Source organism: Petaurus breviceps, unplaced genomic scaffold (genome assembly GCF_028583685.1).
Source record: "Petaurus breviceps papuanus isolate PSGF00001 unplaced genomic scaffold, PetGlider_PUasm1.0 90879, whole genome shotgun sequence".
Taxonomy (NCBI): Eukaryota; Metazoa; Chordata; class Mammalia; order Diprotodontia; family Petauridae; genus Petaurus; species Petaurus breviceps.
In genome coordinates, this window is record NW_027187368.1 from 3,884,840 (window position 1) to 3,904,362 (window position 19,523).

The window sequence follows — 19,523 nt, forward strand, 5'->3', positions numbered from 1 at the left end:
TAAGCAAGGTAAAGAATAAAAATTTAAATAAAAAATATGAACACCAAATTCAGAACTAGTCAGGGACTCTGGAAATGAGAGATGAAATGCTCTTTTAAAAGCGCATCCTGACACTTCTGCCTAGAGGGATTTTTATTACGTTTCTTGTTGACACATCTGTCAGTTTTAACACGTTTTCTATCAACTCTAGCCCTAGAGACAGGTGCGGGGTAGCAAGCATGTCTATTTCGGGGGCTACTACGCATGCTTCATTCGCACTCCTGGAGAAGTGGAGGAAATACTCTCGGGGGTACTTCCGGATAGTCTTTCCTCCTTTCGCCCTTCCCCTACCTAAATCGTCAGTTCCCGGGGACGGGCTGGGCGCACGGAGATGACGTACTGCGGCGCCGGAAGCCGCTCCCCTCCGAGCCTGCGGAACCCAAGTGGCGGCCGCGAGTCGGTGTGTGGGGCGGGGGCTGCTTGGGTTAGGGACGGCTGGGGCAGCCGGAGGAGGGGAAGAAGAGAACCCGTGCCCGTCTGACCTACTGTGTGTCTTTGTATCTCCTTGTCCAGGCGCCATGGCTGCCGAAGGGGCCCGGCCGCTGCGAGGCTCCGCCGGCCCGCGGGCACCCAGGCGGCGTGTGTCCGTCCCGAGGCCCCGGGTCCCGGAGCGCGCCCTCAGGTAAGTGCCCGGGGCGGGAAGCTGCGCGCGCGGGGTATGGAGCGGGGGTGGGGTGGGGGGGGGGGGGAAGGAGTGTATATGGGGGGGCGGTGTCCGAGGGAGGCTTCCTCTCCTTCCCTCCTGCCCCGCCTTTTCCTCTCGTCCAGCTGTTTCGGCCAGTCCAACTTCTGAGCCCTGACAGCCGCATCCGCTCCTCATGGGAGCTCTCCTCAGAAATCTTCGTCGCGATAGCAATTGTTGCCCCTATTTATAAAGCATTTAAAGGCCCCCAGAGTTTACTGTAATCTTGTGCTGTAGGTAGGACCGGTATTAACCCATTTTGCAGGTGATGAAATGGAAATTCAGAGAAATGAAATCATTTAAGATTGACTTGCCTAAATTCACAAACCTAATTAAGAAACCAGAAGCTGGGTTTTGCCCAAGATCATGAAGCTAGCAAGCAGTAGGACCCCAGGTTCTCAGACAAGTCCCTTTTCTTTCAGTCTACTGCTCTTTACCAAATCGTAACGCTACCAGTAATAATTGACATTTACATCGCTCTTTGCAGTTTGGGAATAATTTTACACACACATTTATTTATATTTGAGCCTCATAACAATCCTCTAGTATTAAGTGAGGAAACTTAAGCACAGAAATTTAAATGACGTGCCTGTGTTCCTATGGCTAGTAGTTTGACAACTAGGATTTGCACCTAAGTCGTTAAGTCCAACTCCCTGACTACACCATACTGCCATGAGGTTTTTCACATCTATATGGTTATTTCTAAAGTATATCTGTGACCATCACATGCATAGATCCTTAGAGTAGTCAGGGGACACCTGTTTCAGTTTCACCCAGTTCTTCTATATCTGTTGCAGTTATAACAAACCTATAAAGTACTTACTTTATAATCTTATTAGTGAAGTACTATGAGTAGTATTATTTCCATATTATTTGTGAAGGAACATAATTAGATAATTGTGACTTACCCAAGGTCATTCAGGTGTTAATTGGTAGTGTGATTATTTGAGTCCAGGCTTCTTACTCTAATTGGGCACTCTAAGCACTATGCCATGAAAGGGAGTTAATTCACTTTCTCCTAAAGCATCTATTTTTTAACTAATTCTTTTTGGCATAATTCTTAGAAAGTTTTCCTACTGTTGATGTGGAGCCTAATCCACATGTTTAGTAAATTACCTTAGTGATAAGGCTACTTTAAAACATTGAGTCATTTATTATTCACCTATTATGCCTGGTGCTGTGCTAGGGAAGGATAAGAAGAAAAATGATATAGTCCCTCCCTTGAGAAGCTTATGTGCTGTCAGGAGAAACAGCATATTGTAGTATATGTAAAATCAATATGAGATGGGGTAGGGAGAGGCACTAGCAGTTAGGGAGAACAGGAAAGACTCCACGTGGAAGGTGGCATTTGTAGTAGAAGATGTAATAATAGTATCTACCATCTTTATAGTACTTTAAGGTTTGCAAAAAACTTTCCTTACAGCCCTGAGCCTCAGGTAGTGCAAGAGAGCATTGTTAGGTGTTTGGAGAGATACGAAGTTTAGGTAAGAAGTGGTCTCTGCCCTTGTGGTATTTATATTTTAGTGGATGATAAAATACCAATATAGATATCAGTGATATCTGTAACATGCAACAAAAATTTCAGGGGAAATTGGTAATACCTTTGGTGAGAGGCAGCTTGGTGTAGTGGCTAGAGAGCTGTCTTTGAAATCAAGAAGCACTGGGTTCAGGTTCTGACTCTGATACATACTGGCTGTGGTCCTAGGCAAGCTACTTTCTATCTCAGTGCCCCAGGCTATTCTCTAAGACTACAAATTGCAAGACGGTGCCATTCTGCATTTGTGATGGAATTTCTTCTTTGGAAGTTCCATATACAAATGAAATCATAGGTCCAGAAAAAAATGCCTTAGAAAGTTGCAAAAAATGTTACATTTTTGGAGAAGGTTAACAACATGCGGGTCAGGTCATGGAAAAAGTGGCATTTGAATTGGACTTTTAGTATGTTAGGATGACAACTCATAGTGGGTAAAGTGGGCTAGTAAACATAGTAAACAGCATAAGCAAAGGCACAGAAAAGGGAAACACAAGTTTTGTTCAGGGGTCACTTTGGTTGGAACTTAGAGTGCATAAAGGAGGGTAAACTGATAAAAATGGCAAGATGCAGAATCTTAGATGTCAAGCAGAGGAGTTTAAACTTCTTTGGCCAGGCAGTAGGAAGTTACGCAAGATTTTTTTAATTGGGGATGAGATGACCAGATATGGGCACAAGAGTGTTTATTTTAGGTCCGGATTATGGAAAGTGTTTGAATTCTACACTAAGGAGTTTGAACTTTATTCTTTAGGAAATAGAAAGCTTGCTGAAGGACCATAGATTTCAAGCCCGAAGGACCCTTAGAAGTCACCAGGCCCAACCCCCTTCATTTTACAGATTAGGAAACCAAGACTCAGAGAGCTCAAAATTGCATGGTCAATAAATGAAAATGCCTGGATTTGAATCTAGGCCCTCTTTGACTCAGACTTAGCTCTTTCCACATACCCTGTTGTATTTTAGAAATCTAGGGCCTCTTTTTAAATGTCTAAAGATCCTTGTCAATATCTAGTTCTTCAGAGCACTGTGATCTTTAATAATTTGATAGCACTAAACAGTTTATAAAGCACTTTGGATTTTCACCTTCAGAAGGTGAGCATCAGAGGTAGGAAATCACAGATCCAGAATACTAGAATATAGCTTGTCTGATTTCTTCACATGTTTAATACCACTTCTACCACCAAGCTATTCCCATGTGGGGACAAATGGCAGGGCAGGGTCAGAGTATTATGTGTTTAGCACAATTTTATGCATATAATGGACGCTTAGTAAATGTTCTTTTAAATTGAGGGGGAATATAGAATTTAAAAAAAGGAAGGAAAGGAAGAGAGATAAAAGTGCCTTTGAGAGGACCAGTTGTTCCTGGTCCCATTCATTGGCACCAATTAAATTAGCTACCTGTGGGTTCCTATTATCTTGTCCCCCAGAACATTGAAGTTCATGTTAAAGCAACATATAGTAGTTTGTCTTTGACATTTTAAAATTTTCTTGTTTTTAGAAGAATGCAGCTTAGAGTGTCCAATCAAAAGAATTTCAGTATAATCCATTTGGTAACCTGGAATCACTTAAAAAGTTTAAGACAAGGTTCATTTTCAGCCTTAAATATATTAAGATTTTGGTACTTACCTGTAAAATGATATATTCTGTGAGTAGCTGAATGAAAAAGTATCTTTTGACACAGTAAGGTATAATTAAACTCTGGACATCTGAGAATTAACTTATTTCTGTTAAGTAGAAGAAGCAATTACTTCTAGTTGACTGTTAGTAGGAAACTAGGAGCTGCGTGAAGGTTGGTCCTTATATAAGGGTAGTAATTGAGTCGTTTTATTGTCAAGGTCAGGATAAGTTTGTGAATCTCTATTTTAAGTATTCATTGGTTGGCGTCTCCTAGTACTTTTCAGTGAAATCATGCTCAGATTAATTTAGCTTTAGGTAGGAAACACTGATTAATGATTATGAATGGTGTAATCCTGGGAATTCTTTACTAGGGCATTGAGAAAATGTGTTTAACAGGAATTAAAACCAGTATCCAGCCATTATAAATCAAGGCATTTATAATATAATGGTTCACATTTATATGATACTTTAGGTTTTCAAAGCAATGTAGGTACATTATCTTATTTGATTCTTATAGCCAGGAGGGTAGTATGGACTATTTTATTGATTAGGAGAATAAAACGCATGAAGGGGAACTGAGTCACTCAAATTTGTCCAACTCATTAGTGGCATAGTTCTAGAACCCAAATTTCCAGATTCTAAGTCTAGTACTATCTGCCATATCACATTGCCTCTTGCAGTATAGCATATGTCAGTGACTTTTGAAAAAGTAAACCTTACTTTTGTTTCAAAATAAAACAAAATGACAAGATAACCATTACTACCACATGAACTAGTGCAGTATTTAGTGTGACCAATATTGCCTGCAACTGCTGCAGTTTTTAGAACTCTCAGTATTTTTGTACTGTTGTGACTTTATTTACCTCCATTACATTTTAATTGGGAGTAAATAAGAGGCCAAATCTGTAGGATACCTAAACAGCTGGGGATAAAAAAGAGTGGAGTGAGAAGACAAGGTAGAGGAAAGAAATCTGTCAGCACCTTTTGTTTACATTGTGCCAAACATTAGACAGATTTTTCCCCCACGGAATTGACTGATTGTTTTGGCATTTGATAGAAATTTGTTTTTCTTTCTGACTTAGAGTGATTAAAAATGTAAGAACTGGAGATTTTTGAGTCGAGACAGGTTAAGAGATGGAAAGGGACTAGGAAGCTCACCTGTGATAACTATAAGTATGAGCAAACCAATGAAAACCTATGGTGGACTGCTAAGTATCACAGTGTTAGAGCTAGAAGGGGTCTTAGATATTATCTAGTTCTGTTTTCTCATTTGGTAGATAAGAAATCAGTATTAGAGACAAGTGACTTACCCTAGGGTCACACAGCTAGAAAGTGACAAGGGCTATCTCCTTGATATTATGAACATATATCTAAGACCTTTTGTGTATCCTATGCTTTTTAGGCTTTCTGATAGATTATGTTTGTTTTATAGTGACTTGAAACTGTTGGGTTGCTCCTGTTAATTATTCAGACTTCCTTTTGTCTACTACTCTTCCTGCTCTGCTAGGAAAATAATCCTAATGAACATGATTAATATTGTTTAATCAAGCTAAGGGAGTACATTTATAAGTTGTGTTTGGTCCTTTTTTCCCCCATAAAAGAACTGTGGTATTCAGTGAAAGCTGTTTTTCCACCTAGCTTGCACATAAGAGATTTCATATTTTCATGAATAATAGGGCTAAAGTTAGGGAAAAATCAATAGTCAGATTTGGGCAAAGAATATTCTGTTTTCCTTACCACTCTTTGTTCATTCTTTGGTATATTTGTCTAGTGATTTAGAGGGTACTTTCATATTTAACTTCTAATTACTTTTTTTGACTGTCTAGCTATCCTCTGAGCAGCTTTTCTTTCTCAGAAGGGGGAAAGTCGTTATTTGGTTACATAAATTCATAGGCAACTCCAGACAGTGTTATTTTACACTAGAACTTTTTGCAGAATATGCCCTACTTATCTACAGTTCCACTAAAAATACTGAACTGTGACTGAGGGGATTTTATTCACTGGAGACTATGAGTAGACATCACGCTATAGAAAGATAGTAATGCCCTTAACAGACTAGGACCCTGAGGTTTGGAATACCTAGGGGTCGTATTGTATACATTTTTCCTCCTTTGTACTTAATTTAGTACATATTTCCTGCCTCAAATAATTGTTCACTTGTATTGAGTTGGTGCAGGGTGTTTCTACTAGTATGGTTATGGGTCTGGCCCTTGTTGCTTTAACACTCTTTCTGAAGACGTTAGTAATAATGTTCTTGGTAATCATCACCTTTTGAGATTTTAGCATCTGCATCTAGTGTGAAAGGATTTAAAATATTTGTGATTGTTATGCCATGCCATTAAGTAAATTAAATTTTGAAACATTTTCCAAGTGTTCTTTTATTCAGGTAATACGTTTCAGGCTAGAACTGTTTGGTAATAATGGAATAAGTGAACTATAAATTTTTTACATTGAAGATGCATGTGGCATGTGTTAGTCTCATAATGGTAGAGGAAGTTATAGCGACTGCTATTTTTAAAGTCGTATTTTGTTAAAATGATTATAAAGTATTTTCCATGCATGGAGATAACTGTAAGATATTTATGGTGCATTAACTATAAAAATGTAACATATTAACTGTTTAACATGATAAAATAATGCCAAAGTTGATACTAATCTATAATTTTTTTTTTTAGCATTCATACTTGTACTGTCTTTTTGAGCAGAACTAATACAATATTTTGATGTGCCACAGGTAAATTTTTCCATAACCTTATGGAGAGAAAGGACTTTGAGACATGGCTTGATAACATTTCTGTTACATTTCTTTCTCTGACGGACTTGCAGAAAAATGAAAGTCTGGATCACCTGATTAGTCTGAGTGGAGCAATCCAGCTCAGGCATCTCTCCAATAACCTAGAGACTCTGCTCAAGCGAGACTTCCTCAAACTTCTTCCCCTGGAACTCAGTTTTTATTTGTTAAAATGGCTCGATCCTCAGACCTTACTCACATGTTGCCTCGTCTCTAAGCAGTGGAATAAGGTTATAAGTGCCTGTACAGAAGTATGGCAGACTGCCTGTAGAAACTTGGGCTGGCAGATAGATGATTCCGTTCAGGACGCTTTGCATTGGAAGAAAGTTTATTTGAAGGCAATTTTGAGAATGAAGCAATTGAAGGACCATGAAGCCTTTGAGACCTCATCGTTAATTGGACACAGTGCCAGAGTATATGCACTTTACTACAAGGATGGACTGCTCTGTACAGGTAGGAAATTCAGCGATTCAATAAGTATGATTGCAATTCTATTTTCCTTTGCTCTGTTAACAGTGTAGCTTTTCAAGTAATCTTCCTCAAAATTGTGGTTTACAGATGTAGAAATTTTCCCCTATTTTGTTCTTTTGCTACTATGACCTCTTGCTAGAGGAAAAAAGAAAAATATCTACCATTTCTCCTCTCCCTCACCCCATTCTTATGAGTAGAAATCTTTAGAAATTGTTGAGTTCTGACAGTAAACGAAATGGAAGCTAAGTTATTACCTAACTCTTCTTATGCTGGTTAGTGGAAGTAGTACAGGACTTCACTTAAATAGCTTTGTGACATATGGGTTCAAGAAATTGACTTCAAATTTGCCATATGGGGGAGACATGGTTAGATATCAAATTTTTTTTTTTAATCTGGGAGTCCAAATGAAGCACAAGCTCATTATCAGTCAGCCTGGGAGTTGGAAACCGGGAAAAAAAAAGCAGATTTGATCTTGAGCTGCATTAAGGTATTTCATGAAGCAATAGGGATGTCATTTATCCCCCTGTATTCTGCCTTTGGCAAACAACACGTAGAGTATTGTTTTTAGTAACATGTTTTAGGAAGGACTAAATAAAATGGAGATGATCCAGGTGAGGGTAACTAAGATGGTGGTATTTGAATCTGTGATATTAGATTAGTTGGAGGAACTGGGGATATTTAACTGGGAGAAGAGAAGAGAAGGCTAAAGCCTGAAAGGTACTTACAAGGTTATTTTATGGAAGAGAGAGTAGATTTTAGGATTAGAAATTAGAGGTGTAGAATTGGAAGAGAGGCCATTTTGTCCAGGATTATTAACCTGGGTTCCATTAACTTGTTTCTTAAGATTTTGATAACTGGGGCGGCCAGGTAGCACAGCGAGTAAGAGCACCGGCTCCAGTGTCAGGATGACCTGGGGATGGAATCCGGACTCAGATACTTAGCACCACACCCAGAAATAACTGGCCGTGTAACCCTGAGCAAGTTACTCAACCCCAATTGCTTAAAAAAAAAAAAGATTCTGATAACTGTATTTCCTTATAATTGGTTTCCTTTCTAATACCTTGTACTCTATTTTATGCATTTTAAAAATGTTTTAAGAAGGATCTATCTGCTTTGCCACATGACCAAAGGCATCCATGACACAAAAGACCAAGAACTTTGATATAGTCTAATCTCACTTTATAGATGAGAAAACTGAGACCCAGAGAGATGAAGTAACTTATGGAAGGTCACACCAGGATTAAGTGGCAGAAATGAGATTTGTACCTACGTCTTCTGACTCAACCATTCCTCTTTGCATTGAACCATGATAACTTATTTTGTTCTTTTTGGCCTTAGAAGGCAGAAGTGGTAGTAATGATTGGGAAGTTGCAAAGAGGCAAATTCAGGCTTGATGCAAATAAAAACTTTCATGTAATACAGAGATATAAAAAAACATGAGCTGCTTTGGGAGGTAATGGATTCTCTCAATCTTAGGTCTTCAAGAAAAGATTTGGGTGTTATAGAGGAGATTCTTTTAGGGTATGTATGAGTTGGACTAAGATGACTACTGAGGTGGTCCCTTTCAAATCTGATATTCTGTGGTTCCTTAACTTTGAACAATTAATTTAACCTTCTTGTGACTTAGCTAAGAAGTTTATCTCTCTCAAGGCCTGGTCCAGTGCTCTCCCCCACCAGATGCTTGATAAATGTTTGTTGAGTTGCTTCATGAGAAAAATGGGCCTCAGTTATTTCTAAAGCACTTTTTCAGGGCTAGCAGCTCTCTTCCATGTCTGCTAGGAAGAGGGATTAGAGGATAAAAAGTAGGATTTTTCCACTTCTCTTTTCTCCTCCAACACATCTTTAATATCCCTCCCATGACAGTTTCATGTTCCTGTTTGGTCATGTCATTATTGTGTGCTTAAAAAAAATCTCAATGCCTGGTGTTTAATCTCTTATTTTTTGCCTGGCATTCAAGGACCTCTTCTTTGTGATGCACTATTGAATATCAGATTATTTCCCTTGGAGCGATCTCTTGAATCAAACTGGACTGCTCTCTGGCTAGAGAACATGCCCTGCCTGTACTTTCCCCCTCTGTGCCTTGCTTACCCTTGACTTTGCCTGAAATAGCCTCCCTTTCTTTCTTTGTATGTTGAATTCCTGCCCATCTCATATGCCATGGAGCCTTCCCTGATCCTTCTTTCAGCTACAGTATTCTTCATATAGATATAAAGTAGCTCTTTTAATATTTTTTTTTATCCCTCTGTTGTACTTTAATGTGTTTTTATGTGTTATGGCTATCTGTGTAGACTTTTTTAATTCATATGCTCATACTTAAACCTGGAAAGGACCTTAAAGTTCATCCAGGTCAACCTTCTTGTTTTACAAATGAGGAAACTGAGGCTTAAAGAGGTAGACTTGCTGAAGTTCACATGACTAGTACAAGGTCAAGCCAGGATTTCAGCCCAGGCCTTCTATTCCAAAGTTGCTCTTTCCACTGTATCACTCCTATCTTTTTGGACAGGAAAAAAAAAAAACTGTGGGTCTGCATGACTTACATCTGTGGTGGAGCATCAAATATTGTTAAACTTTATATGCTATTGAGCAGTATTGCTAAAGGGCTAATGTAGAGAGCAGGACATGACAAGTGATCAGCTGTATTAATAAGAAACCTGGGCAGAGAGCACAGGAGGTTAATAGTGATGAGGTGGAGAAAAAAGAGAGAGGTGTGGAATTTTAAAGCAAATTAAAATTCTTATTATTTAAGCTTCCATTTGTTTCAGTGAACCAGTTTATCATGCACTTTTTTTTCATAAATAGGATTTTATTTTTCCAATTACATGTAAAGATAGTTTTCGACATTGATTTTCTTTAAATAAGGTTTTGAGTTCCAAATTTTTCTCCCTCCTCTCTCCCCAAGATGGCAAGCAATTTGATATAGGTTATACATGTACAGTCATGTTAAACCTGTTTCCACATTAATCATCTGAAAGAAGAAACAGAACCAAAGGGAAAAACCATGAGGCCCCCCCCCAAAAATGAAATAGTATGCTTCGATCTATATTCAGATTCCATAGTACTTTCTCTGGATGTGGGTTGCATTTTTCTGTTATGAGTCTTTTAGAATTGTTTTAGATCACTGTATTGCTGAGAAGAGCTAAGTCTGTTATCGCTGAGCCTCATACAACATCGCTGTTACTATGTGCACAATGTTCTCCTGGTTCTGCTCACTTCACTGAGCATCAGTTCATGTAAGCCCTTCCAGGTTTTTCTGAAATCTGCCTGCTCACCATTTCCAATTCCTTTGCCATCACAAAAAGGACTGCTAAAAATATTTTTGTACGTTTGGGTTCTTTCTGCCTTTATATGATCTCTTTGGGATACAGACCTAGTAGTGGTATTACTAGATCAAAGGGTATGCACAATTTGATTGCCCTTTGGGCATAATTCCAGAATGCTCTCCAGGATGGTTGGATCAGTGCACAACTCCATCAACAGTGCATTAGTGTCCCAGTTATCTCACATCTTCTTCAACATCTGTCATTTTCCTTTTCTGTCATATTAGCCAATCTGATGGATATGTTGTGGTACCTCATAGTTGTTTAGAATTGCATTTCTCTAATTATTGATAGTAGAGCATTTTTTCATATATCACACACTTTGAAAAGTCACAGAAGACACTGACAAAATATTTTAGGAAGCTGGCTGAGTATTGAAATTTTAAAAAGCATATGGGGGGGGGGGCGGCCAGGTGGCACAGTGAGTAAGAGCACCAGCCCCAGAGTCGGGATGACCTGGGATCAAATCTGGGCTCAGGTACTTATCCGTGTTTCCCCGATAATAAGACACTGTCTTATTAATTTTTTTGGAAAGAAAAACACCAGAGGGCTTATTTTCAGGGGAGCGCTTACGTTGTCCTGCCTCAGCTCTCCTCCGCGGCACTGCTCTCAATGGCGCCAGCAAGCAAATCACTGGGGAAGAACAGGATGATGAGCTCACTGCTGCAGCTCTGATTGGATGCAGCTCGGAGCGTGGTGTGCGTTTCACGGGGGGGGGGGACGGTGCATACAGAGGGTACCGTAATGTAGCATGTAGCGCAGGCGATCACCTTCACTACAGTAGCAATCTCAATAGGGCTTATTTTGGGGGGAGGGCTTATTTTAGAGGAATCTTACACAGTAAGGGGAGAGCTTATTTTCAGGATAGGTCTTATTATCGGGGAAACACGGTAGCACCACACCCAGAAATAACTGGCGGTGTAATCTTGAGCAAGTTACTTAACCCCAATTGCTTAAAAAAAAGCATATTGGGAGTATTTAATGTAGCGTGCATTCATTAGAAAGAAAAGTATTTAGGGTATAGCTAGCAGTAGCATTTCTGTACCACATTAAAGTATCGCTTTATATGACTATGCTTTTTCATGGTTCTATAAGGATACTGCAGTAATAAATGATAAAGAATGTTTGACCTTTCCCAAAACTCTTCTGTTAATCCAAGGCATAGAACGGAGATTCTTAAACCTTGGGCTTGTGAACTTAAAAAATACACACACACATACACACACACACACACACACTTATTCCCATAAAACTTTTAGTATAATTGGTTTTATTTGTAATCCTATGTATTTCATGCACTTTAAAACATTCTTTGGGGCCAGGGTGGGGATAGAAGGGTGCACACATGTGCGGAGATGTGCATAGGTTTTATGAGAATTCCAAAGGGGATCAGCGGCACAAAAGTTTAACCCAGAGAGGCTTCCTAGTCCTCCTGATCCTAAAAATAAAACCAGAATATCTTCTGCTCTTTCTCTCCCTTCCTTCCTCTCTCCATTGTCTTTTTTTGTTTTTTTTTCCGGTCATGTCTGACTTTTTGTGACACCATTTGGGATTTTCTTGGCAAAGATACTAGAGTAGTTTGCCATTTCTTTCTCCAGCTTATTTTATAGATGAGGAACTGAGGCAGAGTTAAGTGACTTGCCAGGGTCACAAAGCTAGTAAGTGTCTGAGTCTGGATTTGAACTTAGGTCTTCCTTATTCCAGGCCCAGTGCTCTATCCACTGAGCCATCTAGCTGCCTTCTCCTAGATTGTAAGCTCCATGTTTTATGTACATTTACCTCTCTTCCCGTTCCTAGCCCAGTTCTCTTACTTGTAGGTGTTATTTTTTTGTGAAATGAGTGAATGAAGGAAGGTTAGCAAATGGTAGGATTTTTAAACCATTTTATAGAAATGGGTCCCTTGATTGAAGGAACATGCTGACTTGGTGTCTTATCTAAAAAGTCTGATTTCTCAAATGTAATAATGCTGCCTTTTATAACAAAATCATGACACAAATTCACCATCAGGAGAGCATATATTCTGAATGACTTTTCTTTTATAGTATTAATGGATATGGACAGATATGCCGACATTCTTATGACCAATGGCAGGCAGTTTTTGAATAGGAGGGGCTCAGTTTGATGGTGGGACAGAGCTACATGGAACTTCATTGTCATTGAGACGGCATTTGTAGTGAAAAAGGCCTTGGATTTGTAGTTGAAAGACCTGGGTTTGAGTCCAAGCTCTGCTATTGACTAGCTCTGTGACTATGTAAGTCAATATTTAATACTGATGATTCATTAAGACAAGCAGTGGGATAAAGTGGATGAAAAGCTGAACTGTGTCAGGAATAATTAGATTCAAATCCTATTTCTGGCAGATTTGACCATGGGTTGGTCATTTAACTTCTCTGAACCAAGGTTTTCTTGTGTAAAATGAGGATGATTGCACTCCTAGTACTTACCATACAGAATTGTTGTGAGGAGTGAATGAAGTTAGGTATGCAAAATTAAAGTGCTCTATATGTTATTATGACTATTCTTAACGTTTCTGAATCAATTTCCTGGGTTATGAAAAGGTAGTAATAATTCGTGTATGACTGTCCTCAACAATCCGTTGTGAACAATATGCTTTATAAACTTTAAGTGCCACAGAAATGTGTTATATTTACTAGCATTACACTCTAACCCAGGGCTTCTTAAACTTTTTCCACTTTGACCCCTTTTTGAATTTCTGCACTTTTGTTGGCATGTGTAGTGCAAAGTGTGCATGCTTTGTGTTCCGAACCTAGGCTTTGGTGAAGTTGGGCAATGAAACAAACACTGGCTAATGCTGTCAGAAACACCTTGGATTTATTTTGCATTTGATTTTTAATTAATTTTTGATTGTTGCATGTTCAGAAAACTTTTACTGTTGCCAAATTTTTTGAGACTCTATATGGGGTCGTGACTCAGTTAAATAAGCCTTGTCTAACCAAATGAGCTAATATAAATTTCAGTTGTTTTTGATTTACTGGTTTGATTTCTGTGCTGCTAGAGCATACTAATATGGTGGAATAGAAACAGTAACACTAGATTTTCTACCAGAAGGTTGGGTTCAGATGTTGATTATGCCACTTAGTAACTGCCTGAACTTGGGGTAGCTTTTTTTTTTTTTTTTTTTTTTTTTTTTTTGCTTTTTGGAGGGCAGTTGGGGTTAAGTGACTTGCCCAAGGTCACATGGCTAGTTTTTGTGTTAAGTGTCTGAGGCTGGATTTGAACTCAGGTCCTCCTGACTCCAGGGCCGGTTCTCTATTCACTGTGCCACCTAGCTGCCCCTTGACTTGGAGATCTCTAAGGTCTGTCCTAGCTCTAAGTTTTAAGATTTAAATCTGTTCTTTTTCTGGTTTTGGCAGAGGGGTTGGTAAGAGGAGGGGATGGCTTTTATCCGGGTAGTATGTCAGATGTGCACATTGAGTAATATGCTTGAGTGTTTCAAATGAAGAAAAATCTGAATGGGATAAGTATTCAACAGTTGTCTGGCGCTAGTGACTACCAGTTGTGTGTTTTAAAATAATACTTGTATGCATTTTGTCTTGTCACTCAGTGACAGCTAAGGAGTTTTCACCATGACTATTGTGGACACTTCCAGAAATGACTAGTTAACAGTCTAGTGCTAATTAGTAGGGATACAGAGCAAATTAAAAGAAATAGGCTTCTTCTACTTCCTAGGTCATAATTGTTTAGTTGATAGTAGAATCCTAGGTATTTTTAGGCCCAGATCCCCATCTTAGTGTTAAGTGAACCTTGGAGGTATTTTATGTTAGGTCTGCTACATTGGTTTGCTTTTATTTATGTTCTCTGCTTTTTCTTGGTTATGTTATAGCATTTAAAAATATTTTTATTAGTATTGAAGTAGTATTTGCATTGTGCTTTCAAAATAGAATGAGATTTATAAGATATTTAATTTTTTTTAATTTCTGACTTTTGTAAAACCAGTCATCTCATTTATTGTGTGTCCAGAATATTTAAAATAATTGATTTATTGTGTTATCTCTGCAGATGAATCAGTTTTGTGTTATATAGCTGCATGAAGCAGTAGAAAGAACCACTGCACTGGGAATTAGTTGGCTCCTACCTTTCATTCTTGACACTCCCACTAACATGTACTCCTTGATTTGGGGCTAATTATGTCACCCTTTCTTGGTCCCAATTTTCCTTATCTATCAAATAAGTGATCTCTTAGAGTCCAAATTGAGTAGTAACATACCTGTTTCAGGTGATCAAAAATATGAATGTAATACCTGCCCAACAGCAGGTCCCTTATAGTTCTGGCATTCTAAAATTTATTAATGCACATTTATCTTGCACTTTAAGGTTTAGGAAAGAATTCTCTCTACAGCAGCCCTGCAGTGTAGGCCTATAGGTCAACCTCATTTTACAGATGAGGGAACTGATGTTCTCTAGGAGGTTGTGACATACTCCAAGTTACACAGTTGTTAGGAGTTGAGGTTGACTTGAATCCAATTCATCTGTACTTGAAGTCCAGTGCTCAGTGTTTCTATATGGCTTCAGAAGGGAATGAGACTGGAAATAGGAATATCTAGCCAAATTAGTAGTTATATACAGATTTTGTCACTGCAGAACAAAACTTTCCTGAATTCTGACAATCATTTTCTATTTCTTTAGGTCCTCAAATAGAAAAGCCGACATAACTTCCTTCTCTGTGAACTAGTTTAAATATGAATTACATTGGGACAGCTTAAGCTAGAACTGAGTCCAGACTAGAAACAAATTGTTTTCATTCTTGCTCATTCACACAGACACACCCCCCAGAGTATTTTACAATTTACAAAGCTATTCTTCCCTTATAAGAACCAGGAGATACCAAAAAGAAAAAGAAAAATAATCCTTACCCTTAAGGAACTTAAATTTTACTAGTGGGATTTATTATATATACAAGAGAATTAAATCGAACATAATTTAAAGAAGAGGAGAAACCTAACAACTAGAGCAGGCATTTTTATTTTTAATTGTAATCTCTTTCCCCCCTCCAACTTACAGTATTTTATTTTTTCATTTACCTGTAAAAATAATTTTTAATATTCATTTTCTAAATAAAATTTTTAGTTCCAAATTTTCTCCCTCCATTCCTTTCCTCTCCCCTCCCTAAGATGGTAAGCAATTTAACATAGGGTGTATATACAAAACCTATTTCCATATTAGTCATGTTGTGAAAGAAGAGTGAGTTTGTAAAAAAAAAATTACATTTTGCAGAAGGAAAAAAAAACATGAAAAAATAAAGTGAAAATAGTATGTGTGGATCTGTATTCAAATTCGATCAGTTCTTTCTCTGGATGTGGGTAGCATCTGTCATGTGTCTTTTGGAATTGTCTTGGATCATTGTATTGCTGAGAAGAGCTAAGTTAGTCATAGTTGATCATCACACAATGTTGCTGTTACTGTATTCTCCTGCTTCTAGAGCAGGCATTCTTAACATGAAGTCTGTGAACTAGTTTTTAAAAATATTTCAACTTAACTGATTTCCTTGGCATATACTTGGAGTCAGGACAGCCTAAGTTCAAATCCAGCCTCAGACACTTGCTAGTTGTGTGACCCCAGGGCAAGTCATATAATTTTTATCTGTCTCAGTTTCCTCATCTATAAAATGGAGATTATAACAACACCTGACTTCCAGGGTTGATGATTTGATACGATAAAATATTTGTAAAGTGCTTTGCAAACTTTAAAGCACTGCATACATTTTAGCTATTATTTATGCATTTATAAATATTATTCTGAGAGGGACTCCATAGACTTCACCAGATTGTCAAAATGGTACAAGATGGAAAAAAAATGTTGAGAACCCTTAAATAAGAGGACTAAGGAAAGTATTCTCTTAGAAGGTGGTACCTGAGCCGAATCTTGAAGAGAGATAAGACTTCTAAGGTAAAAATAACAAGGGAACATATTCTGGGGATGGGGCCAAGGCATTGAATGCCAACTTTGAAGAACAGGTAAGTAGACTAGTTTCCCTGGAATGTAGAGTGTACCGAGGAGAATCGTGTGAAATAAATCTGAAAGATGTGGAGGTGGAATTAATAAGACTTGTCAGCTGATTGGATATGAAAGAATGAAAAAAAATAGGTAATATGTTTGTGGAATCTCAGTGATTGGTCCTCTCAATAGAAATAGTTCTTTTCTAATCTGGATGTTGTCATATTATGAACTGAATAGTTAAAGGGAAAGAAAATGTTTGCCAACTGTTAATATGCTGAAGTACTTGCCTATAGTAAAGAGGAAGTTTCATCTAAAATTATTTGACTATCATTTATGAAAATTTTAAGATTATTGGTTGTTATTAAGGGTTATTATGATAAGGCCCACTGGAATGGTCTGTACTGAAGTTACATTTTAACCAACTTAACAAACTCCCAATTTTAAAGACTTATTTTTACTTTAAGGATTGAGTAAGAGATAATATCTGTCAGTTTAGGTTTCTAGCTATATTACTTCATTACATTACACATTCATAAATGTATAATGATTATCTTTTTTTCATCAGGATAAATTTTAAACTGTTTTTGAAAAAGAGAAATACTTGTAGAAAGGAATGATAAGTAAAAATCTTTTGTGTAATTTTTTAAAGACCTGATAAGTTTTATTTGTTAGCCAATTTATTTCAACAACTTGAATATTGACAACAATTGTGTCCAGCCTTACTGTGATGAGTGAGACTGTGCTATTTGAGGTGAAGCCTTTTGGGACCCTGAATGTTTTTAGGTTTTTTTCCACTGTTCAACTGCTTCACAAAAGATCCTAGCAACTCGTTGGGGGTGACATTTAATATCTAAGGCTAGTGGGATATCTGTCACTGGTAATAAAGTTGGGAGGGTGACCTTAAGAAGGCTAATATTGACCTTTCTTAATTTATCTTCCCATATGAGAAATCTTCCCACTTGGTTAATTCTGAGCTTGACTGTTTCTGTGTTATATTCATGTCCTTGATTTTTCTTCTCATTACAAATCTCTCTAACCAGGGCAAGAGAAGTTGTGATTTTTATAATGAATTTCTTTTTTCAGTTTGAGACTATGGTCAATGCTTGTTCTCAATGATATGTGATCCTTAATAACTGAATCCACCCAGAGCTATGATTATTGGAATTTGCTGTTTAAGACCTTATGGGACTATAATTGATATTATTCTGAGTCTGATTCCAGATATAATCATCAAGAAATGCTATTGAACCAATGCTCCATGATGCCAGTAACCCTATGGGGGTGACATCTATGAACTGCAGGTGGAATTCCCATGGGAAAGGCTGGGAGAACAACTCTTGGCATGGGCTGAGGTAGGCCTCTCCTAACTCAATTTCCCCAGTATTTTTCCTCTTGAATGTAAAGTTTCCCACCTGGAGACTTTAAGCCTAGCTATGATGTTTTCTCAATACAATTGGCTACCTATATGACTCTTAACCTAGAATTAACATGAAATTAGGGAATAATTTTTTCCCTTACTATAGCTATGTCCCTATTTTCTTTTTATGGCAAATTTCTATAATAATGGCAGGTGATCAGTATGAACACAATATTAAATCTTTATTTCATAGGCTAAGACTAGAGCACTTCTGAGCTACTATAATAAGATGCAGGTATTAGAATTTTAATCCTTTCTGTATTCTAAACAATAAAGTAGATGAATTTGTCCTTGTCATCTGTCCATTACTAATTACATCTTTCTATGTAAGATAAGGTCTTTTAATGTCTCACAATGGTATGGGGATAGTCAGTGATATAAGGATTTGTGAAACCAGGATGTAATTCTGTTATTTAGTGAAGTTAATATTACAAATGTTTTCCATTCTTTGTTAAAGAATTTCAGCACAATTAGTTGTCTTAAGAAGAGTGGTTTGTGGTCTATCTTGTGTTACTCTTAAAGAGATATTCAGTTTTACTCAGGATTACTCATTTGAACATGGTTAGTTTCTATTTATTTATTTTTTAAAGCACTTGGGGTTAAGTAACTTGCCCAAGGTTACACGGCCAATTATTTTGTGTGGGTGTTAAGTATCTGAGGCTGGAACCGATCCCAGGTCCTCTTGACTCAGAGCTGGTGCTCTTACTCACTGTACCACCTAGTTGCTCCATGGTTAGTTTTTATTATAAACAATATGCATTGTTTTATAATTGATTACTCAATGTGTTTATATATATTCAGAACCTTTTATTGGAGTTGAACATAATTTGGCAGCTTTTAAATGAATTCATTTTTGTATTAGAGGTCATCTTCTGTTATTAGTTCCTTAGCAGAATCTCATCCAGTTAAGGCAGTGGGTGGGGAGAGAATGATCAGCTAAAAGAAGATAGCTAGAGTAAATAACGAAATAAATAGCTAGAATGAAAATTTTGGTTTTGGTGGCAGTTTTATTTTTAAAAAAATAATAACAAGATTAGATAATTATATATGCCAAATTTTAAAATTGGGCTCAGAATTTTCTAATTTTTCAGTTGTTATTTGAATTTCTTAAATAGATCAACATAATTTGCTAAACTACATCACAAGACAATTATAAGCAATGACCTGAAGTTCCTTCCCTTTCTGGGACTTGAATCTGAGGTGAAGAATGAAATAGATGAACACCAGAAGTTAAAATGATGGTGGAATCAATGTCAATTTAAAAGGTACTTTTTAGCTTACATAACTACATTGGCAAATATCAAATTCATAACCAAAACGGCTCATTCTACAAGTCAGATGCTCATAGAGATTTTAGATTCCCCCTTCGGCTTGTTGTTGATATTGTCCAAATCAAAAAATATCCTGATTTTGATAAGGATAGGTACAATAAAAAGTATGGAAAAATGTAAGTTTTCTGGTCTAGAGGTTCCTAATTTGATGTTCTTATTAGAGCTATAAGATTTGAACTAACTCTCACTACCTGACCTGGTTATTGACAAAGCAAACTTGGATTGTTTTAAGATCTGTTTTGTAAGAGATTTTAATAGAAAAGGGAACCTCTACAAGTGACCTGAACTGGAGAAGCAAATCCACTAGAAGCTACTCTGAAGCCCCACCCATTCCAGCATGCCTTAGAGGAGAGATCTCCAGAGGACCAGAGG

At 37.6% G+C, this 19,523-nt stretch overlaps 1 protein-coding gene across 2 annotated transcripts in view; it reads left to right on the forward strand.

Moving 5' to 3' along the window:
• The first annotated feature begins 422 nt into the window (after positions 1-422).
• The window catches only part of FBXW2 (F-box and WD repeat domain containing 2), a 31,403-nt gene continuing 12,302 nt past the window's right edge, over positions 423-19,523 (forward strand). Inside the window, exons 1-3 of one of the 2 annotated variants that reach the window (XM_069073804.1) lie at positions 423-439; positions 553-661; positions 6,601-7,110. In XM_069073804.1, the coding sequence (XP_068929905.1) occupies positions 6,621-7,110 (490 nt within the window). In that variant the 5' untranslated portion in view covers positions 423-439; positions 553-661; positions 6,601-6,620. Of the gene's footprint in view, positions 440-552; positions 662-6,600; positions 7,111-19,523 lie in introns of those variants that run through there. The other variant, XM_069073805.1, reaches the window with a different exon arrangement.